Raw genomic sequence first — 24,710 nt, forward strand, 5'->3', positions numbered from 1 at the left:
AGGTTTGACCCCTAGCACCGTTATAAACCAGAGCTGAGTAGTACTCAAACAACTGATAAACCTGTATTTCTAATAAACCTGTATTTATTATATGTCTGATAAACCTGTATTTCTAATCTGTAGACTTACTTTGATTTTCATACACAAAATACTAACTCTGTTTATACTTCATATTGTATTTATAGGTATTTACATAAGATTAAAATAGAAAGGTGCATGCTGAGTTCTGGACATGTTTTCCTTTAAAGGAGGGATGCATATTACTCAGCTTAGAAAAATCACCTTTCCCTTTGAGTTAGACTTTACCTATTTTCTGCACTGGAACAGTAATAATTCATGGAAAAACTCAGGGACATAAAAGGTAAAACTACCCAGGAACACCTGGGCTGTATTTTGTCAAACCTGTAGGGTCTATAGCGAAGAGGCAGAATTGCTTGTCATCCCATGTAGTCTAGTCCTGGCCATAAACAGGACTTCTACATGGGGAATAAGAGGGAAAAGGCCTTAGGTATAAAGCAAAGTAATTTTGCCTTGAGTAATTCTCCTCTTGCTTCTTTTTTATTACCTCCAGGCACTGCTGCCTGTGGTCACTTTTTTCCTCTATTTTTATTTGAGAGAGAAATTGAGAGGGGTGGGGGAAGATAATAAGAAAGACACCTGCAGACCTTCTTCACTGCTTGTGAAGCATCTCTCAATGCAGGTGGGGGCCAGGGGCTCAAACCTGGGTCCTTAAGTATTGTAACATGTACATCACCGTATAAATTGCACTTGGTTTTTTAGAATTGGGAATAAGTCTGAATTCTTTTGCTACATGACAACTGTTCTTTCCCCTGGGGCTATACAAGGCACATAAAATGGAAAGATGTGGTTTCTAGACTCTCAGTTTTCAGTTAATCTATTCATTAAAAATCACTGGAGTCTACAAAATGCCCCAACAAATTGACATCAGAATTTCACATTCTAGTGTTATTGCTCACTAGCTCTCTTATTATCAAGACAAGTAAATCTTACTCCGGGCAACATGTGCTTTCTGAAAAGGAGGGTGAAGAATATATATATATATATATTCACTATGAACTCGTGAAATCTGCTACTACTAAGCATCTTCTGTAGGTAATATTTTTGCAAATAATATTGCTGTCCTATGTTTTATAAGTCATACTTTCTTTTTTAAAATATTTTATTCATCCCTTTTGTTGCCCTTGTTGTTTTATTATTATTATTATTATTTTGTTGTTGTTGTTTTATTATTGTAGTTATTATTGATGTTGTTGTTGTTGGATAGGACAGAGAGAAATGGAGAGAGGAGAGGAAGACAGAGAGGGGGAAAGAAACAGACACCTGCAGACCTTCTTCACCCTTGTGAAGTGACTCCCCTGCAGGTGGGAAGGGGGGGGGGTGTTGAACCAGGATTCTTATACGGGTCCTTGCACTTTACGCCAAGTGTGCTTAACCCGCTGCACTACCACCCGACTCCCTATAAGTCATACTTTCTACAGTCTTCCTACACATGATTCTCTGTGTTTAAAATAAATTAGCATAATGCAAATCTCCTGTTTCATATAGCTAATTGTAATATTTCTTCAGAGAAGAGTCTTTCTATTTTTAGAAGTCAAAATCTACTGAAAGGTAACATTTTAAAAGTTGTTTAGGTTTTTGCCCAACTCCATATTTCAAAATTAAAAGTACTTTGCATCCCACCTACATGACAGAGTGATATAAACACAAGATCTAGGTTTACCAGTTATTTTATTTTTAAATTTCCACCAACTCTTACCAGTCATATTATTTTATATTTATCTGTATAAAGTTTAGGGAAAAGAAAAAATGTATAATGTATATAAAACAGTGTAATACTTTGTAAACACACAGACTAGCTAAAGTTGACACTCTATCACCAAGTTTTATGACCTTGGGCAAGTCACTTAGGTTTTCTTATTTTTTACTTATTACCTGGATTTCTACCTTACAGAGCCAACTGGCTCCATGTAAAAATACTCAGAAAAATATCATGCACTTGATAAGGGATGCATTATTACTATAAAGTGCTTTATAAGTGCCTTTCTCTTTTTAGACTAATACTATTCAGCAAATGTCATCTGCCTGGAAAAAAAGACCTTTTTTTAGATCACTTTATTGGTGAAATGCTAATTTACAAGACTTGCGTTGAAAACTAACCCTTTCAAAAGAAACTTTTAGGCATCTTTCTTACAGTTTGATATAATTCTGAATCCAGTGTCTCAACTCTTATGGAAATGGCAGGATACAAAGATATATGAATGGAAATAACTGTGGTGGCATAGAACTAACCTTCAGCTAAATTCAAGTTTATTTTTGTAAAAAAAAATTCTACAAATCAAGTTTCCCATACATTTCTAAAAATTAAAATTCTGATGTATTATGTTTTTGAATCTTTTTTCTTGCAAAGTATGTTACATTCAGATCAGTGTTGTAGACAGATATTAAGGTCCATCAATAAAATATTTTAGAGTCATGGTATAAAATGAGTATCTCCAGGGCCTCAAAATTTAAGGGACAAGGCAGATGATATTTATAATGATTAAAAAGGGGGAAACTTGGGCATGTATAGCAGAACTACTAATTCATAATTATGAATATCTGGTCAAATGATCTCTATTTGCCCATTTATAAGCTATAGCCAGCATGATTATAACAAGCTTTATGGAAGCTTAGAGAAAAAGGAAAACAACATGCAAATACATTTTTCTATCATCAAATACACTGACATAAAATGAAGTTTCCATACTTCTACTCCTATGTTGACTACTTAAAACACTTTAACCTTGGGGCATTGTGCAGTCTTGGAGATATGCAAAAACAAAAAACAAAACAAAAACAACAACAACAACAACAACCAAAACCTATGCTTTATCAATGTCCTTGTTTTATCAAGTGAAAAATTCACATATAATTGCCTAAAATGTGAAAATAAAGTTTGTGAGAGCTGACAACTATTTCGGCACCATTAGAAAGTATCTTCATCTGATTCAATATCACTCTTTGGTTTAGTAAGTCTCTCCAGTTCCTCTCCATCCTAAAAGAAAATATGAAATCAGTAATTAATTAGAAATATGGTATTTTTATGATTACTAAAGGGACACTTTACAAACTATCAATATGGGCTTCATTTTATTTAACTATAAATGGAGTACAGTCAAATGAAAATAAATATTTAAGGATCTGTATACTTAATTTTAGTGAAAGGCAAAATATTTATGCAATCTGAAGCAAAATCAAGAGTAACATTTAATTTTAGATGTATAATGAGATAAAAATTGCACTTCAATACTTAACTTTCAGTTAATAGAAAAAGAAAGGAGCAAGGATGACAGAAGACCTAGTGGGGGTTATATTGTTATGTGGAAAACTGAGACATGTAATGTACAAACTATTGTATTTACTGTCAAATGTAAAACATTAATCCCCCAATAAAGAAATTAAAAAATTAAAAAAAGTTGAATGTAAAACATTAATCCCCCAATAATTAAAAAGTTTTAAAAAAAGACTAAAGAAAAAGAAAGGAGCACCCTCTGTTGGTCTGAATGGAAAATAACTACAGATTGGAGAAATAAGTATCAACTAGGTTTTGTCATCTAATTTAATTTTCTTTTATCTAAAAAGTAAGTCAAATAGTGCTATCACATTGTTGGAAAGAGAATACAGTTCTTCTGAATCTATAATGCATGAGATCAGGGAATGTGGGACCAATCTTCTAATTTTTTTCGCCTCAAGAGTCTGTTCTGCTATCAATTCAGAAGCAGTACTTGAGGAAGCTTTGCCCTGACCGCTAGTAAGAGATTAATTTCTCCAAATAGTGAAATTTTCACTGGAAAAAATAGGTCATAACTTGTGTGTCTAAGTAAATTTTAAATGTAAATCTAGATAGAAGAGTCTATTTCATCTTTTACTTACAAACCTAACTCGTTGTAAGAGCTTCCAAAAGGTCACTATCAATTTGCTAAAAATATGAGTAGCAGACACTCCTAAACTAACAAGCAACTGACAGAATAACTGCAAAATATTTTTATTGTGTTCTTATATTTTATTAGTGATTTACAAGATCATAAGATAATAAGAGATTTCTATACTACTTCCACCACCAAAGTTCTGTGTCTTCACCTCCCTCCAGCAGTAGCCTCCACAGCTCTTTCAAGGCCATAGATACGGTTTGACTACTTTTCAAGTTCATGTGTTTCAATTCTCTATAGTCCATATATGAGTGAAATCATCCAGCAGTTATCCCACACTTCCTTACTTATTCACTGAGCATAATCACTGCTAGTGCCATCCATTTTGTTCCAAAGGACACAATATTATTTAATAAGTATTTTTTCCCAAAAATATTTTTCTCTTACTTAGAAAAATATGGTCATAGCAATGCTTTAGGTTTTGTTTGTTTTTTAGCGGTGATAATCCAAATCTGCCTTTCTGGAACACTGGTTTGCAGTAACCATAGGGAAAAAATGAAGGAGTTGGGGGCCAGGCGGTGGTACACCTAATTACATGCACACATTACAGTGCACGAGGACGCAGCCTCAAACCCCTGGTCGCCTGGGGGAAAGCTTTACGAGTGGTGAAGCAGTGCTGCAGGTGGCTGTCTCTCTCTCTCCCCTCTCAATTTCTGTCTCTATTCAATAATAAAATTAAAATATATATATTTTTGCAATGAAGAAGTTAAACTTTCTATTAAAGTTAACAAGACTTGCTATTTTTCAGAGTCATTTAGATGATCAACTTTTCTTATAAATGAGACTTATTTCCTTAACTATTGTGGAATGGAAAGAGTAGTAAACTAGGAGTCAGACGTCAGGGGTTTAATACCAGTTTTTTTTCACTTAATTTTCTGTAAACCATCTAGTCTTTTAAATACTTTATTTTTAAGGTTTTCTTAAAAATATTTATTTATTCCCTTTTGTTGTCCATGTTTTATTGTTGTAGTTATTATTGTTACTGATGTCATCATTGTTGGATTGGACAGAGAGAAATGGAGAAAGAAAGGGAAGAGAGAGGGGGGAGAGAAAGATAAGACACCTGCAGACCTGCTTCACTGCTTGTGAAGCGACTCTCCTGCAGGTGGGGAGCCGGGGGCTAGAACCGGGATCCTTATGCTGGTCCTTAACCCATTGCGCTACCACCCTACTCCCTTAAGATTTTTCTTTTTTATATATAGAGGCAGACATAAATCAAGAGGGAACTGGAGGAGAGAGAGAGAGAGACAAAGACAGACCTGGAGCACTGCTTCACCATTGTGAAGTTTTCCCTCCCTTCTAGTGCTTGAACTAGGTTTCTTGCACATTACTAACATGTGTGCTTTACCAGATGCCCCACTGCCTGGCTCCATCACCTAGTCCTTTCAAGAATGTTCATTCAGGGAGTGGTGTGAACTACACCCCTATGATCTTATAACTTTGTAAATCACTATAAAACTAATAAAAATAAATAAATAAATAAATAAATAAGTAAACAGAAAGAAAAGAGTTCAGATATGCAGACAGAAAAAAAGTTCATTTGTAAAACTAGGGAGACTGGATCAAATAATTTGTGGGGTTTCTTTCTACTGTGACTCTAATACATTTTATAATACAAGTAAAACAAATCCATGAGACTATGTGTTTTAACTTTATCCCTGGAACCATTATCATGAGTCTTTCTATATATACAGGATCCAATATTTGCTGGCTTTTAAATCAAAGAGACATATCCTTTGAAAAATCAATATATCTCTTTCTTAGAATTCAAGCACAATAGGCAAAAAGCAATATCCTCATAAACTTACCCCACTGGAGCGCTCCCAAAGATTGCCACTCAGATCTCGGATCCTTTCCTGCCTTGGTGCATATTCTAGATCGTGAGGCTTGCTAGCATTATAAATAAAAATGGAGAGAAGAACTGATGGAGCTTCTAAGAAAAACTCCAGAGAGGGTCTGAAGTCAAATACCAGAACAGACACTGTTGTGATGATGACAGTAGTGATCTGAGCCATCAAGACATGGAACATATTATCCAGGAACTTCAAAATGAAAGCCACGGAGAGACCCTGGAAGGCAGTTACAAATATAAGGGCTATGGAAAATGCATTGTGGCCATAAAAAAATCCACAGTTCTTAATCTGATAACGGTTACTGCTCTGAAGGCCCAGGGTGAGTCCATTAAAAAGAATGCCAAAGAAATAGAGCTTGCTATTCTGTATGAAGATGCTTTCAGTAAGCTGGTTCCCTTCCTTCAATATCTTTTCATTGTAGATGTTGGCCATTGAAGAAATAAAGCACTGAACTATAATAAGAACGTGGCCCAAGCCAAGACGAATATGACTAAAAACCCTGGCTGTGGAATTCCACTTAGCTTCAGAAAATGTCCACTCCTTTGTTGTGCAATTATGTTTGCTAGGGCACTTGCTTCTGAAAAGAAGGCAGGAATTAGATGGGCTGAAGAAAGCATCATGATGGAATCCATGTCCTGCCACATTGTGCTGTGAAGTTTCAGTCCCAGCAGTGAGGGCCACAATAGACAAAAATAGAATTAGAAGGGAAGCCCACTGTATCCAGTTTAGATGCCTCCTGTTCAGAGATGAAAAACAAGATTTTACTGGTTTTTTTTTCCTCCTTCTCCCATTATCAGCTATTTCACTGAAAACTTAAGACACTGCTTTGCTAGCATTCCTAGTATTTCAAGTTCAGAGAAGACTTGCTGGTGTCTCTGCATATTAGACTTGTCATTTGCTCATTTTCATATTACAGCTATTACTTATGGTTATTAGTCATTTCTACTTATTTTAGGTTTACCTAATCCTCCTTTCTGGTCCCCTAGAGCTGATGCATTGGCAGAATGACTTTTTATCTTGCTGGAATGTAAGTTATACCAGAGACTCTCATTCTGGTTTCGATGAACCAGAAATGTGGTGAGCTTTTCAGTCCTTTAAGTATGCTAAATATTCTCCTCCCCACCCCCCCAGAGTTATTGCTGGGTCTTGGTGCCTGCACTATGAATCCACTGCTCCTGGAGGCTGTTTTTTCCCTTTTGTTGCCCTTGTTGTTTATCATTGTTGTAGTTATTACTATTGCCATTGCTGTCGTTGTTGTTGAACAGGGCAGAGAGAATTCGAGAGAGGAGGAGAAGACAGAGAGGGGGAGATGTGGGCTCTCGCTCCGGGTCCTCTGCCTCCCTGGCCACTGGTGGTGAAGGTCACAGAGGCCACCTGGGAGTCCTGGGGTGGCTCCACGTGTTGAGGGGTGATGTGTGTGGAGAGACAAGTGGACAGTCAGCTCCAGGAGAGCCTCAGAGAGTCATCTCGTTTATTGAGAGAGAAAGCAAGCAAATATTCCCATTGTCCAGGGGGAAGGTTGAGGTAATCATTAACCCAAACACTGCATCTTGACCTACAAACTATTTGATCACAAGTGGAAAGTTACCATACAAGGCTTGATCATGAGTTTACAATGCATATATCTCTGGGGGTAAATTACAGGCACTTTAGGGCAGGGGAGAAGGGAGCAGTTGAGTAACAGGATGTTAACGGCAGGCAGTTTTCAAGTTTGGTCATACACAATGTACAGTAATTTATGGCCTTTGTTGTAAGGGGGAAGAGGGGCATGTGCAGAAAGACGCCCACGTCCAGGGATCCATCCATCATTAGTTCATGAGGTCGGGGGTACCTGCCATTTTCTCAACCCAGAGGGGAGAGAGCTTGGGGTCTACCCCCTCAGATTCTCATGGAAACAATGGCCTGGACATTCTGGACAGTGCACCCCCACTTCCCAACAGGGAGAGAAAGGTAGACACCTGCAGACTTGCTTCACCGCCTGTGAAACAATCCCCTTGCAGGTGGTGGGAGCCAGGGGCTGGAACCAGTGGCTGGAACCGGGATCCTTACACTTCCATCCATGGGCTTCGCGCCAACCCACTGCGCTACCACCCAGCCCTCGCCAAATATTCTGTATAAGTAAATTCCTGGCCCTCCTTCTGCTTCAGGAGACCCTTTAAAGCCTTGTCAAAATTTAAAGATATTCATCATGCAAAAATTTCAAGAAGCTAGTTCCCAGATCCATGGCCTAATCATAAAGCATCCATCATACATATAGTAAACATGTTTTGTTTTTTTTTATGTCGAAGATATGTATTTTTAGGGTTGTAGTTTACAAAGTCCAGGTGGTAGCACAGTGGGCTAAACACAAGGACCATCGTAAGGATCCCGGTTTGAGCCCCCGGCTCCCCACCAATAGGTCAGTTGCTTCACAAGTGGTGAAGCAGGTCTGCAGATGACTATCTTTCTCTCCCCCTCCTCTCTCGATTTCTCTGTCCTATCCAATAACAATGACAAGCAGCAGCAACAACAATAATAAAACAATGATAAACAACAGGGAAAAAACAGTCTTCAGGAGCAGTGGATTCGTAGTGCAGGCACCGAGCCCCAGCAATAACCCTGGAGGCAAAAACCCCCAAACAAACAAAAAAAACCCACTGCTCTAATTTTTTAAAACTTAATTTGTCTAATAATAAACAAGTGAGTTATAGAGGTCATGTACTATTGTTTCATTTTGCTGATTCTTTCATTTTAACAGAAACATGAGTCAGTTACTATGTACCAAGCACCACAGGGAGTAGGATTTGATTTTCATCCCCAAGTAATCTATATTTTAATATAGCATGAAATTAATTGATGGTAATATAATATATGGACTGACTGGTGTTCATTAAGGAAAGACCACTTGACTATAAGGCCATCAGTATTGTTTCAAAGAGGAAAAGACACTTGAGTTGAAAGAGGAAACATCAATTGAAGTTCACTGTCTGAAAAGGGCTGGTGATATATTCAGGCAGTGAAAAGAATCTATACAAAGAAAACAGGTACGCTGACTAAAGAGAAAGAGGTTGGGGCAGACAGGTAGTCTTCATGGTAGAATAAAAAATTTAAGTTTGAAGATTAGATGAAGAGGGACATAAAAAAAAAAAGAATAACATAAGCAAAGGTGGAAGTGTAAATCAACAGGTGAGAACTACAAGCTTTAAGAATGCTGGGGAGTCGGGTGGTAGCGCAGGGGTTAGGTGCAGGTGGCACAAACCACAAGGACCGGAGTTAAGGATCTCGGTTCGAGTCCCCAGCTCCCCACCTGCAGGGGAGTCACTTCACAAGCGGTGAAGCAGGTCTGCAGGTGTCTATCTTTCTCTTCCCCTCTTTGTCTTCCCCTCCTCTCTCCATTTCTCTCTGTCCTATTCAACCACGACGACATCAATTACAACAATAAAACAAGGGCAACAAAAGGGAGTGAATAAACAAAATATAAAAAAAATTTTAAAAAAAAGAATGTTTATATAGGGGTTTGCATTGTTATGTGGAAAACTGAGAAACGTTATGCATGTACAAACTATCATATTTACTACTGAATGTAAAACATTAATCCTCCAATAAAGAAATTTTTAAAAAGAACGTTTATATAATTGGAAAGCTTACTGAACATTTATTATGCACCTACAATTCCTTTTTTCTTTTTTAGCCAGAGCACACTACTCAATTCTGGCTTATGGTAGTGCTGGGGATTGAACCTGAGACCTTTGATGTGGTGTCTAAAGAACTTAAATCTAAAGAAATACAACCTTAGACAAAACAATATATACTACAATTACTCATTTAAGATAATGCACTAAGATAAAAATGATCAAGGATTTAGGAGAAATTATAGATTTTTCAACAAAGAAAATAAAAGAAACTGCTTTTTTCCACCTTACTAGAGCACTACTCAGCTCTGGCTTATAGTGGTGCTGGTGATTGGACCTGATACATAGACCTAAGGCATGAGAATCTGTTTGTATAACTATTGTGGTATGTCCTCCACCCAGAATCTGTTATTACAAATAATAATTTATGTTGCATGAAGTTTGTTCCTCATAGTTTAGTCAGTGCAACTTAGAAGCTTATCTAATTGGGGCCGGGTGGTAGCACACCTGGTTGAGCATACAAGTTACAGTGCACAAGCACCCAGGTTTGAGCCCCCAAGCCCCATCTGCAGGGGGAAAGCTTCACAAGTGGTGAAGCAATGCTGCAGGTGTGTTTCTGTCTCTCATCCTCTCTATCCCTCCCTTCCCTCTCGACTTCTGACTGTCTCTATCCAATAAATAAAAAAATAAAAAAAATAAAAAAGAGAAGTAAAAAAAAAAAAAGAAGCATATCTCATTAACTGTTGGCTACACTGGTCAAATGTTCAGATTAGTGCTCCAGGCTGAATTCTTTAGACCTGAAGGTTTCATAGGAAGTTATATGCACTGTCCATATGTAATACATATTAAGATGTTGCATATCTTAAGTTCAATTGTTTTTAAGTATGAATTTTCCAAGGACAGAGACAGATGTTAATTCTATGGACGATGGAGTGGTGCTTTAGTGCCTTTCCCTCTCCCTCCTAGTCTCCGAAAAATATAAAATAAAAACTAGGTCAGGGAGATGAACTGTAGAGTGCATCCATCAGGCTTGAATCAACACTGACACTCCTAAAAAGGACATTTTATAAAAGTGATTTCCCCAGCGGGTTAAGCGCAGGTGGCACAAAGCACAAGGACCAGTGTAAGGATCCAGGTTTGAGCCCCTGGCTCCCTACTTGCAGGGGGTTCACTTCACAGGTGGTGAAGCAGATCTGCGGGTGTCTTTCTTTCCCCGTCTTCCCCTCCTCTCTCCATTTCTCTCTGTCCTAGCCAACAACAACAACATCAACAACAATTAAAAAAAATTAACAAGGGCAACAAGAGGGAAAATAAATAATAATTTTTTTTTAAAGTGATTTCCCACTTTGAATTTTCCTAGTAACAATTGGCTCAAACTGTGTCAGATAAAAGCATCTCTACAATATTTGGTGCTAGTAAACCAGGCATGCTTGAAAATAAGTGAAGAAGACTGATATACTTGTTTTTCACAAAACCATACATGATATGTTTCCTAAGTAACACAGAATGATCATGAAAAGATTTATAATGAGAAATAAAAAAAAAATAGGTAGGCGAATGATTTTGGAAAAAAATACCTGATCTGCTGAATGGTATTGTCACTTTTCTGCTAGTTTGTAGCACAAACTTTATTTTACTTGCAATATACCCCTCATATTTTAAAATGCAGTTTTTACAACTTTCCCCACAGTTTCTGTTTATGAATCAGAAAATTAACAAGTATACTAGGTAAAACTATATGCTGGTCTTGTGTTTCTTTGACTCCTAAAACTCAGTGTTTCAAATGGTATTAAGAAACCCTAAATGGGGAGTTGGGCGGTGGTGTAGTGGGTTAAGCGCAGGTGGCACAAAGCGCAGCAACCGGCGTAAGGATCCCGGTTCGAGCCCCCGGCTCCCCACCTGCAGGGGAGTCGCTTCACGGGCAGTGAAGCAGGTCTGCAGGTGTCTATCTTTCTCTCCCCCTCTCTCTGTCTTCCCCTCCTCTCTCCATCTCTCTCTGTCCTATCCAACAACAAAGCAACGTCAACAATGGCAATAATAACCACAACGAGGCTGCAACAAAAAGGGGAAAAAATGGCCTCTAGGAGCAGTGGATTCATGGTGCAGGCACCGAGCCCAGCAATAACCCTGGAGGAAAAAAATAAATAAAGAAACCCTAAATGTACCTAAAATATTTTATTATTATAGTTCAACTCTAATACCATTTTGTGGGTTGATGAAATTAAGATACATCATAGAAACTAAATTAGTGCATATGGAAGAGTGATTTTTTTTAACTTTAATATAAATTACTCCCAAGAATTTAAAACAGATAGTAGCAAACAAGCAGACGTATGTCTAAGAATCAATATAACTGCTCTGGATATTAAGAGGAGGTAAGTAAGGGGCTAGGAAGCTATTATAGTGTTAATGAAAATACTTTTTGTTTTTTATTGCCACCAGTATTCTGTTGAGGTTCAGTTTCTGCTTACAAATTCACCACTTCTGGCAGCTTTCCCCCACGTCTTCTTTTTTGTTTTAATTAGACAGGACAGAGAAGTTGAGTGGAGGAGGAGATAGGGAAGGGTGCAGTGGGGATTCACGGCATTTATTCCACCACTTATGAATCTTTCCCCTGCAGGTAGGGATCAAGGGGTCCAAAGTGGGTCCTTTGCAGATGGTAATATATGTGCTCAATTGGATGCCTCACTGCCAGGCCCCATGAAAAAGACTTTTACGACTGAGGTTCCAAGGTCCCAGGTTCAATCTCAAGCACCATCAAAAAATCAAAGCCGAGGTAGAGACTTTCCAAGTGGCCATTCATCTTGGCCTCGCAGTGAAGGCTCTGGAGTCATGATAAAGAAACAACTAGGGACTCAGCTAGAGCCAATGGCAAATTTCAAGTCAGGCAATACGTACTTTATAACTTCTTAGGTAAAGGCAGTTTTAAATTTTGGCATAATGTTATATAACATATACACCATGTATACACATGCTAATTTCACAAGAAAATTATTTTACTTGAAAAAGGCTCTGCCTAAGACATCTGCTTTTAAAAAATATTTATTTATTTATTCCCTTTTGTTGCCCTTGTTTTTTATTGTTGTAGCTACTATTGCTGTTGTTAATGATGTCACCGTTGTTGGATAGGGTAGATAGAAATGGAAAGAGAAGGGGAAGACAGAGAGGGGGAGAGAAAGATAGATAGCTTCAGACCTACTTCACAGCCTGTGAAGCGACCCCTGCAGGTGGGGAGCCGGGGCTTGAACCCAGATCCTTACTCGGGTCCTTGCGCTTTGCACCACCTGTGCTTAACCCACTGCGCTTTTTAATGTATCCAAGTTGACATAATTTCCCAGGAGCTAACTTTTTAATCCTACAAGATCAGTTTCACGTTTATTTTTTAAAGAGTTTGAAATGTTTTTTGGCATAGCATTCTTGAACTTGCTCTGAATTATTTTCATAATTCACAGATAAATTACAAAAGTAAATTTCCATGTACTCGAGCATTTCAGCTGAAAGAACAGACTATGACACAGCACATCAAGAAACAAGAAAATAAAAGGGAGAAGTGAACGTAAGACAGAAACAACAATAACAAAAAATAGTGTCTGCAAATTCAAGTTAACTTTATTTTTATCATCATTATCATCATCAACAACAAAGAACACTAGAGTTAAAGTTGCCAGCTGCTATATCAATCCCCAACCTTAGAAAATTCAGGTCTTAGCTTTGTAGTGGAGTAGAGTCTATTGGTCATCCTGGAGAAAGAATTTTTGAAAGGATTTCAAAAAGTTTAAAATTTACTTACTTTTAAAATATTTTATTTTTCTATTGACTAGAAAGAGAAATAATTCAAGAGTAGGAGGAGGACTGAGAAGAAGACAGAAAAAGAGATGCCTGCCACCACTGCTTCACTGCTTGTGAAGCTTCCTCCAAAAGATGGGGAAAGGAGTTGAACTCAGGTCCTTGTGTAAGATTTATAATTAATAATTATAATTATGACTACTCTTTATACAAATCATCAGTGAGTTAGACCTTAAGTCATGCACCTATCTCAAGTTGTTTAATGATACGCCACTCAAACTTCAAATAACACACATATTAACAGCCTAGAGAACCTTTTCATTCCCTACTAGTACACAGCAATCTCCGGGAAATAAAGGCTCATAAATTCTTAGTTGAAAATTTGAAACCAAAAACCAAAGAACTAATTATAACCCAGCCAGTTATTTTTTTATTTTGAGTTGCTAAGGAAAAAATAATTCACATGCTGAATCTGAGGGTTCTGATAGTCTAGAACTGGGGCTGCTATTTAGATGAGTTAAGCAATATGTCTGAACAAAGTCAATCAGGAATAACTGGATTCAGAGGGTTTAGTGCTCTGGGTATATCATCTGAAACAAGATTACGCCCTTTTATAGTAGGTTATATGCTCTCACAGCAAGTTACTTACTTCAAAATTATCCTGAATAGAAGAGCTGTTGTTATAATGCTAAAATTTGAGAAGATAACAGCCATGGCCTAGAAAAAGAGAAGATAGAGTTACAATCCAAACAAAGTACTGACTTCAGAAATTTCCCAGCTTGGAGGTTCACCTACTTAAAAAAAAAAAAAAAGGCTTTTTTTTTTTTTTTTTGGTTAAAAGCCAGAAGGGTTATTAGGGCAGCTATTTCACTACAGGACTGAATTGCATTTTTATTGCTTGTTAAGTATATGTAGATATGATCAATTTATTATACTACTTTGACAATGTGTTGAAATTCAGCAAGTGCCTATGTAAATCATCTATGTGCAAAGATCTGGAAATACTTATAAACTCTTAAGGTATTTAATACTAGAAATAATATATCTAAGATTCATAAATACATTGTGAAGCATAATTTATTTAAACTCTCAAAGGGGCTTGTGGATTTTTTTTAATTCTGTTTCTCTAAGTAGAGAGAAGGCATGTTCTGACAGGTTCATTTACATTTAGAAAATAGAGGTATATATTTTTAATATCTTTATGTTCTAAGAACTGAATCAACTTTCCTAGTAAAACTGAACTAACTCAACGCCAAACTCACATTTGATTTGTCTTCTGCACTTATTCCCATTATTATAGACACTTAGATACATTAGTCAGATCTTATCAAGTTTTTTCTTTGTGAATTTAGTCATGATTCACACGAGAACATTAATTTTAAAATGTATTTTGGTTCAGAAAGTAGGAACTTTCTTTATTGTTCTTTATAGTTGAATCTGATAATTTTAATAATGAAAAAAGAAAAGATATTTCTATTAATTTCATTCACTCTGTCTTTGTAGCTGCCACTCTAAGTTGAATAAGCTCCAAAGAGTATCAATTCTCTTATATAACCATCAAATATGTCTAGTATTCAACGGAATTAAATCAGAACAAATCCAATAAAAACTAGCAAAATTCCAAGAATGAAACATTGTTGTTTCTCTATTGAAATTCAGTGGGAACTACTATTTCAAGATTTTCTCAATATTCTCTGCAGAATAGGGGGCTGGGGGATCTGTATCTTCTGCTGGAGGAAGATGGCGCTTTGGTGGCTAGTGGGGTATGCTAACATACTTTGGGAAGATATGAAATTACACTCCTGAGACAACAACTATCTTGTGAAACAACACCCCCCCAAAAAAAAAATTATCATGAACCCTTAGGAGAAGAATGAGAGGAAACAAGGATATTAAGTAACTGGTATAAGCGAGAAAGTGGTAGCCATGAACATTCACAATAGTGATTGTGTAAATACACCTCACCAAACAGCCAGGCAGGTTTTATGAAACTGGAAACCCTTTACTTTCAACAGAATAAATAAAACATCACAGCTCTTTGTTTCCAAACTTCCATGTACCTGTACTGAATTCTTTACAACTAGACTTGGACCTTGCTAGCAAAATATGCACATATTTGACATTGTAATCACTGTGGTTGTACATAACCAGGAAGCATGAGCAAAGCAGTAAGCTGGAAGGAGAAAAAGGAAGTTGTAATCTTGTTTTAGCTTAGCTTGGGGGATGTAGGAAAGACAGAAACTTAAAAGATGATATGTTGGAAACAAATAAAATACTATAAAATATGTACTTATTAATGTGAATTAATTGTGTTATTGGGCAGAGAGATTCTGAGACCTGAAAAAACAAAGTAGGAGCAAGAATTTCGAAGAAAGCAATTTTAGACATTAGGATCACAGTGGATCACATGGCCATGGGCCCTGACTTTGGTCTGTTCTGACATCATTACCCAGTTTTACAAACCAACAAATGAAACTTAAAGCAGTTGGACTTTGTTTAGTTACATGGCTTCTAACTAGTGGAAAGGAATCAAATCTTTCTAACACAAAGTTTCACTCATCTCTCCCTATTATCCTACTTTAAAACTGATTTGCCAATATTTTAGGGGTCTCACATAGGAAGCACTAGTGCCAACAGAAATGTAATTTATACTAAAAAATGTTTGGACTTCTTTTTATTATCTTTATTTATTTATTGGATAGACAGCCAGAAACTGAGAGGGAAAGGGGGGAATAGGGAGAAAGAAAGACACCTGCAGCCTGCTTCACCACTTGCAAAGCTCTCCCCCTGCAGGTGGGGTCTAGGTCTTTGCATATTGTATCAGGTGCGCTCAACCAGGTGCGCCAGTACCTGGCCCCTGAACTTCTTTTAAAGAAATTTAAAACAAAACTTGGCAACAATAACAATAGAAAACATCATTTTATAAAATATGGGAAAACATACATGTACTAAATCAAGAAATATGTAAAAGCAGAGAAACAAGACCTCATCAAGACAGTTAATAAGGATGGAAAACATCAAGAGAAATGAGATATTCTTAGTATTACCAGTTACAACTAGTACTTACAATTAATTAGATGGATATGATCTCTCTCCCAACAGAACTTCCTGGTTAAATAATATGACTAAGAAAAAGGAAATCATAGAAATAGAATACATGTAAACTATATTAGAGCATATATAAGAAAGACCAGGAGAAATGACTACTAAACTGAGTATATAATTTTCCTAGATAGTCATGAAAGTCTCCTTGGAAAGTCCTAGATGTTGAAGTTAGCATTAGAGGCAGGAGGTCGGAGCACAGCTCAGAAAAGATAGGCCAGACTGGGAGTATGGACCGACCAGTCAACACCCATGTTCAGCGGGGAAGCAATTACAGAAGCCAGACCTTCTACCTTCTGCAACCCATAATGATCCTGGGTCCATGCTCCCAGAGGGCTAGAGAATGGGAAAGCTATCAGGGGAGGGGGTGGGTCATGGAGATTGGGTGGTGGGAATTGTGTGGAGTTGTACCCCTCCTACCTTATGTTTTTGTTCATTAATCCTTTCTTAAATAAAAAAAAAAAAAAAAAAAAAAAAAAGATAGGCCATTTAAGTTTCACTAAGAGGGATGGCTGCAAATACAAATCTATTTTACAGGAAACTACCCTCCCGCTTCCCAAATAGCCAACATAAGTTTGATATAGTATTCTTCCACCCCTCCCTTTTTTTTTTTTTGATTACTTGTTTATTTATTTAAACTAGAGCAATGCTCAGCTCTAGCTTATGGTAATTCTGGAGACTGAACCTGGGAACTTTGGTACCACAGGCAAGAGAGTTTCTTATATAAATAAACCATCGCGCCATTTCCTCTGTTAAGCATTCTCCTTTTTCTTTTTTCCTGTTGTGCTACATGATCACACTGCGTCCAGGTCTAGATTTTTTTTGTTTTCTTTCTATCAGAGAGAGAGAGGGATAGAGACAGAGAGAGGAGGAGAGATACCACAGTACTGCTCCAGATCCAGGGAACATACTCTGAAGGTGCAGCCCATGGTGGTTCCCAAGCTTACACCTAGGTCCTTGTGCACAAGGTATGTTCAACTGAGTTCAATTCCAGGTGAGCTAGATCCCAGCCCTAATACAGTGATCTTCAACACTGAAAGAATCTGCCAAGTAGATTGGTAATTCAGTATTCAGAGGATTCTGAAAACATTTCACACAGGCTAGTAAAGAGAATAAGAAACTGACAATGTCAATGAAAATAATTAAAGATTCTTGATTCTGATATTCTAACTCTGTATTTATCCAATGAGATTTCCTTTGTCATATTTACTTACAGGCTGAAGGTAGGAAAGAACATAGAAGACAATCAAATTATCCAGGAAATAAAGAAAGGCAGGAATGGACCACTTCATAAAATTAGAAAATTCTTTCCCAGAAGTACATTTCAAGCTTCTGCTTTGATGATCTTCAAAAGAAAGAAATACAGTCATAAGTAAATGATCCTAGAGAAGACTCCTACATTTTTAGAGACAATACACTGTGCTTAGTTATAGATACAATTCTTTCAAAGAGACTTTATCAGCTTGCTTCCATAAGTAACTATTATTAGGCTGAGGAAATCAAAGACAAATTGGGAGTTTTGTCTTTAATTCTTCATCATGCCTCTTCACTGATAACCAGCAATACCCTTAAGAATACTGATTCTCCTAATTCCTGTAAAACCTGACATAGAAGTATCATTGAAGACAATCTGAAATATAATTATGGTTTCTTTTAATACTTTAAGAGCCTAAGGAGTAGAGATTGAGCCACAAGTACAAGTGGAAAACCCCAGCATATATGCTGTGATATTTTCTCTTTGGGGGTTAAGGGGAAAAAATACAAGATGGAAAAAACAAATATATATACATGGAAGTAGTGAAATTAACATTTATTAATAGGATCATAACCTCTATGAGTTATTATTCCACAGTCAGCAGCAATACCACTCTTGGCATATAGCCAAAGGATATGGAAGCACGAATCTAAAAGGATATATGCACCCCTATGTTCACAGTTGCACAATTTACAATAATCAAAATATGGAAGCAATGTAAAATGACAGATGACTGGGTAAGAGTTTTGGGATATATATTTAATGGAACACTGCTCCTCCGCAAAAAAAAAAAAAAAAAAAAAAAGCACAGTGGGTTAGGTGCATGTGGCGCAAAGTGCAAGGACCAGCATAAGGATCCTGCTTTGAGCCCCCGGCTCCCCACCTGCAGGGGAGTCGCTTCACAAGCGGTGAAGCAGGTCTGCAGGTGTCTATCTTTCTCTCTCCCTCTATGTCTTCCCCTCCTCTCTCCATTTCTCTCTGTCCTATCCAATAACAATGACATTAGTAACAACAACAATAACAACTACAACAATGAAACAAGGGCAACAAAAAGGAATAAATATTAATAAAAAATTAAGAAAAACAAAAGGAAACTATTACTTGGAACAAAATGGATATGGAAGTGATTATGTTAAGTAAAAAATAAAAAGGTAAAGGACAACTACTAGATAGTTTTGCTCATGTATGGTATAATAGATGATTAAAACAAATGAATTTACAAAAAGAATGGTAGTCAAACTGTCTCTTGGGCTTTGTGAGAATTGTGGTGACTCACCTTTCTTTATAACCCAAAATGAAATGAGTACACAGAAAACCAACTTCACCAGCTCTGAGCATACATTCACAGTAGTTGGAAGGTAATCATATTTATTCTCTGAAATGCAATAAAAGTTTTTTTAAAAAAAATATAAATTTCATTCAACATAATGCTTATGCACATTTAACTTACAGTTGTTTTAAACCCGAGAATGGATTTTTAAAAATTTTCATTGTATTAAACATAACCTAGGAGGCTTTGTTCTTTTGGATTTTGGTAAACATTCTAGTCTTGCTTTTGTGGTATTGTATTTAGAGTGACTAATTGCACTATTCTATATTTCTCTACTAATTTTTCTAAGACTTATTTATTATGAGATAATGACAGAACAGGGTGAAAGACAGTGAGACCAGGGCACTACTCAGCTCTGATATACGGTGATGCTGCTGACTGCACCCGAGGCCTCATGCACACATGAGGCTGGTGCTCTAACAGGCTGAGATATCTTCCAGGCCCTGGGTTTTAAAATTGTTATCAGTCCACCATGTATATCAGCTATTCCCTACCCTACCCGGCATTTTATTCTCCTTGATCTTTATAAACTGACCTCTCACATTTTCATACAGGTTGCTGATGAATATAATGAGGAGACCCAAGACAAAGAAAGCTCTGGGCATGGCACTAGAAAGCACTCTGCAGACTGATAAAAAATTAATACACAGAGTCTGACTCATAGTTCTGAATTAACCTAGCTGAATTATTACCCTGCTCACTCTTCCTTTCGTGTCACCTGCCTTGCTAAGAACAAATTATATTCAGTCTATAATATTCCCTTAACTCAGTTTTCTCATTTCATGTGATGCGCACATGTAGAAAATAGTTTTTGTTTCATACTCAGGTATAAAAATGCATTGGGGTTAAAAGAAAAGTTACTTAAAGCGAGAAGCAACTAGCCTAGGGCTCTGAATAACATCTGGGCTGAGAGGAAATACTCAGATACATCCAAACCCAAATTGAGAGGCTATGTCTAACTTCCAGATCAATTAGGAAATGAGGTGTGTTTAGCATGCATTTGTTATGACCTCTGTCATTTTTGAATGCTTGCCAACAACTTACTTTATAATTCGCCCAGGACAAACATCAACTTTACTAGGTCTTATTTTGAGGAATTCACTACCTCTCACCAACCCTACCCCCTATTTTGACATTTAGTTGTTTCCCTTGGCCATTGAATTAAAATGAAAACTGGCCAAATATAGAGGAAAAAATGCCAGTCTGACATTCTTTCTACTCAGAGAACCTTTTCTTCTCTGTGATTTCCTCTGACCTCCTCAATCTAAGCATAATCAATTCTCTGTTCATAAGGTAGGGGTAGATAGCATATTGGTTATGCAAACAGACTCTCATGTCTGAGGCTCCAAAGTCCCAGGTTCAATCCCCTGCACCAGCATAAGCCAGAGCCGAGCAGTGCTCTGGTAAAAAAAATAAAATAAAATAAACAAACAAAAAAATACATTCTCAGTTCATCTCTGATCCTGAGAAAGGATTATGACTGTACAATCACTGGCTCTCCCCTTTAACATCCCTTTTCTTCAGGAGTTTTGTGCCAATAAAACTTCATCTAACTTCAGCCTATTTTTCCCCCCACTTCTTGCCAGGTATTTACAACTCTGAGCCAAATTTCAGATAAAGACAGAGGGAAATAAAAATCATAGAACTGAAGCTTCCTCTAGTGCAGTGGGGTTGGGTTGGCACTTGGGTTGTGTGCATAACAGGTGTACTATGCAGGGGAGCTATCTTGTAAGGCCCAGTATATCTTCATTGTCTTTCTAATGACTATTTCATTACTCTTGGTATGATAAATATGCTCAAAATTCTTATGGAAAACTCTTATGGATACTATCTTATTTAGCCACCATTCTTTCTGTCTCTTCCTAAAACAGTGTCAATATCTCCCATTTAATCACTTTTTTCATTTAGGTCTTATATCTAAATAACTTGATTTTCATCTACCACTTATTCAAATGTCACGGTCTCTGAGATCACCTAATAACTTCTAATTAATAGTTCAAGAGGACATGTTTTATTCATTTTAGGATGTCTCAATTTTCTCAGATTTCTTCCAATCTGTTCCTTCATCTCTGAGCCACGTAATTTAGTTCTTTCATCTCTCTTCATGTCCTTCTGAGTGTCAGTATGCCTGCTAAATGCTGACTTTCCTTGGAACTCTGTGACTATTATTTCCTCCACCTACTGACCCTGAGTGAGCTGGCTCTTTGCAACTAGGTTTTTAGGTGCTAATTTAATATTAAAGTCTCAAAATCTGTTATCTGGAACGTCAATTTAATGCTCACTGAACACCTCCATAAAAATAACTGCAAGGATGGGCATAAGGATCCCAGTTCCAGGCCTTGGCTCCCCACCTGTAGGGGGGGTCGCTTCACAAGAGGTGAAGCAGGTCTGCAGATGTCTATCTTTCTTTTCCCATCTCTATCTTCCCCTCCACTCTCAATTTCTCTGTCCTATCCAACAATGACAGCAATAACAACAATAATAACTATAGCAAGATAAAACAAGGGTAACAAAAGGGAAAAAATGGTCTCCAGGAGCAGTGGATTCGTAGTGCAAGCACCAAGTCCCAGTGATATCCCTGGAGGCAATAAATAAATAAATAAATAAATAACTCCCTTTGAGCTGGGGAAGACAGTGCCAGTGGCAGTGCAACAGATTGTCAGGTCTGAGGCTCGAAGGCTCCAGGTTCAATGCAGTACCACCACAGGCCAACACTAAGCAGTACTTAGGGGTAAAAAAAAGAGAATCTATTTCAGGTGGGGGAGACAGCACAATGGTTATGCAAACAGACTCTCATGCCTGAGGCTCCAAAGTCCCAGGTTCAATCCCCTGTACCACCATAAATAAGCTAGAGCTGAGCAGTGCTTTGGTGTTTCTCTCTGCAGCTCTCTCAAAAATATTTAAAAAATATATTATAGACCAATATTCCTTCCTCCACATTTTTAAACTTTGTGCTCATCAATTCTGAACTGCAAGCTCTTAGAAGATATTCTGCCTTTATGTCTATTCATTTTATTTTATTTTATTTATTTACTTTTTCCCTCCAGGGTTATTGCTGGGCTCGATGCCTGCACCATGAATCCACCGCTCCTGGAGGCTATTTTCCCCCCATTTGTTGCCCTTGTTGTTGTAGCCTCCTTGTGGTTATTATTATTGCCATTGTTGATGTTGTTCGTTGTTGGGTAGGACAGAGAGAAATGGAGAGAGGAGGGGAAGACAGAGAGGAGGAGAGAAAGATAGACACCTGCAGACCTGCTTCACCGCCTGTGAAGCGACTCCCCTGCAGGTGGGGAGCCGGGGCTCGAACCAGGATCCTTATGCCGGTCCTTGCGCTCTGCGCCACCATGCGCTTAACCCACAGCGCCACCGCCCGACCCCCTATGTCTATTCATTATAACAGGAAAGGACCTTTTTTTTTTTTTTTTAATACTTCTTCCTACCTTTGTCTTTTTGTGGAACAACTGTTAGTTAACGTGATTCCTTTTGACTACATTATCATCCTCTCCCTGGTGGACTATATCTCTTTCTAAACTACCATCTCTGGTATAGTGTAGCATTTATTATACTGCATTTTATTTTTAATAAAGACTTATTAATTACTGAGAGAGAACCAGGACATCACTCTGACATACGAGGTGCTGGAGAGTGACCTCTGGACCATGGGCTTGCAAGTCCAATGCTCTATTGTTATGTCGTTTGCCAGGCTGCAATACACTTTATATTTTTCACGATGCATTTACATGCATGTTTCCTTTAATAAACTGAGTTTTCCAAGAGCAACATATATATATATGTATATATATATATATATACATATATATATATAAAATGCACAATGAATCCTGTTACTAATAATAATACCACAGTATTTGGTAGATAAATGTTAGAGTTTACATATACATCATATCATGATTTTAAGGTATCTTTTTTTTTTTTAATGAGGTTCTTCATATAGCTTTGTAGTATTCAAGTTATTTGTTTAAATGCAATTCTTTTGCACTTAAAATTATTTCATGAGGACTGTGGGGGTGGAGGGGGTGTTAACACAGAACAAGCAGAACAGATTTTCAGGCTGAGGCTGTAAAGGGTTACTGGTTTAACGCCCCCCCCCCACATACACTCCCACCCCCACCACCATATGCCAGAGATGAGCATTGCACTGAGAAATAAAACAAAATATTTAAAAATCAATTTTCTTCTTGAGCATGTAATCATCAAAACTGGTATCTGTACTGTCCCATTGCACTTAAATTGAGTACTTGACATATACCAAGTAACCAAACATATAAATCCTCACGTCAAAACACACTCTAATCATACATACTACTACAGGCCGAACAACATCTGCTTACTGAAGGAGTAAGTCACATGGTCTCTGTTCTGTAAAGGGCTAGATCAAACCCAGTTCTTGACACATACCGACTATGCATCAAATTTTTCTCTCCCTACGGAATGAAAGTCTATAAAGACTCAAGTTTAAACATGCTTCATCAGCCACATCAAGCAAAGTACCTGAAAGAACATTATACTCATTTTACACACGAGGGCATCAAAGATAGCAGAAATATGTGATTATATAGCCGTACTTGCTTAAGGTAAGTCTTGACTTACCTTCATTGGCTGAGTATTTTACCAGTAGGATGCGACTTGAACTTAAAGCTATGAATATGGTCCCTAGTAGGAATGTATACATTGTTGAAAAGGAGCAAAACAGAGGACCACCGTACTTGTTTTCCATTGCACTGTTCTTTTAATTGCCTTAAAGAGAAAAATGCTTTCATCACCATCTCTACTGGCAGATTAAGTATACTGTAAATTATTTTGATTTGTAATAGAAAAGCATTCTTTTCGACATCTTGCTGCGACTCCCATCAAAACCAAGAAAACTGAGGAGTATTTGGAAAGCTATGGAAAAGTAAATGAGAAAGTCGAAATTTGAGGAGGGAACTCTAGGCAGAAAAGGCAGAGGAACGACATGCCGACAAAGGCAAGGAGTGAGTGACACACTGGGGCGATGGACAAGCAATTCTTAAGCTTTCACTTTTATTGGCAACTTTGATCTCTAAGAAGAGACTTCAAATTTTTCCTCCCCTCAATAGCTCTCCTTTGGGAGGAAAAAAAAAAAAAGTTGGCTGAGAAATATTTCATTACAGAAATGACCAAAATGGGAATATCTGAAACACCTGCTGTTGAATGTTAATGATCCAGTAGTTGCAAATCAAAGGGATTTTAGAAATCAGATTCTATGGTCTTCTTTTGATATACTGAGGCCGGGGTAAGTAACTTGCCCGAAGTCTACCAGCGAAGAGCAGGTGGACAGATGCCAGACGGACTTAAAATGCCAACACCCACAGCTCCACTGGGCGCAAGTTCACAGAGGTCGGAGACACTTCCCCCCGAAGGTTTCCCTTCACTCATGCCTTCTACACATGCGCAGTAAGGAGGACTCGCAGCACGCGCGCCCACTGCCTTTAGGCACGCGCGATCCTTTGCCTGCGGGGCGCGGTTACCTCGGCTCCTCCGGTGAACTTCTACTGGAAGAGCGCACATAGTAGAGTCAAGGCAGTAGCTTTTCAGCTCCGCAGTAGTATCTGTAGCTTTTAGGGTCCATAAGTGGGCCTGGGTCTGGGAGGGAAAGAAAAGCGAAAAAGGTCCTACGCCCAAGCCTCTTAATTCCGGAACCAATTACACCCCACCTCCCCGCCAAGGAGAGAACGGATCTGGTATCCATTGCGCAGGCGCGCTCAGCCTCACGCTTCCGGAGGGAGGGGAGAGGCGGTCTGG

General features: G+C 37.8%; 1 protein-coding gene across 2 annotated transcripts; it reads right to left on the minus strand.

The window, feature by feature from the left end:
- Positions 1-1,732: 1,732 nt before the first annotated feature.
- Positions 1,733-24,627, minus strand: SLC35A5 (solute carrier family 35 member A5). 2 transcript variants are annotated; one of them, XM_007516326.3, is made up of 7 exons: positions 24,437-24,627; positions 23,538-23,684; positions 18,873-18,971; positions 17,556-17,686; positions 13,889-13,956; positions 5,798-6,578; positions 1,733-3,055 (listed from the first exon to the last, which is right to left on the minus strand). In XM_007516326.3, the coding sequence occupies exons 2-7, from the start codon at positions 23,662-23,664 to the stop codon at positions 2,987-2,989; spliced, it is 1,275 nt and encodes a 424-aa protein (XP_007516388.1). In that variant the 5' UTR covers positions 23,665-23,684; positions 24,437-24,627; the 3' UTR covers positions 1,733-2,986. The 2 variants fall into 2 exon arrangements, with proteins under 2 accessions (XP_007516388.1, XP_060054356.1); XM_060198373.1 differs by lacking the exon at positions 24,437-24,627 and adding an exon at positions 24,215-24,423.
- Positions 24,628-24,710: the final 83 nt, after the last annotated feature.

This window comes from Erinaceus europaeus, chromosome 9, assembly GCF_950295315.1.
Source record: "Erinaceus europaeus chromosome 9, mEriEur2.1, whole genome shotgun sequence".
Taxonomy (NCBI): domain Eukaryota; kingdom Metazoa; phylum Chordata; class Mammalia; order Eulipotyphla; family Erinaceidae; genus Erinaceus; species Erinaceus europaeus.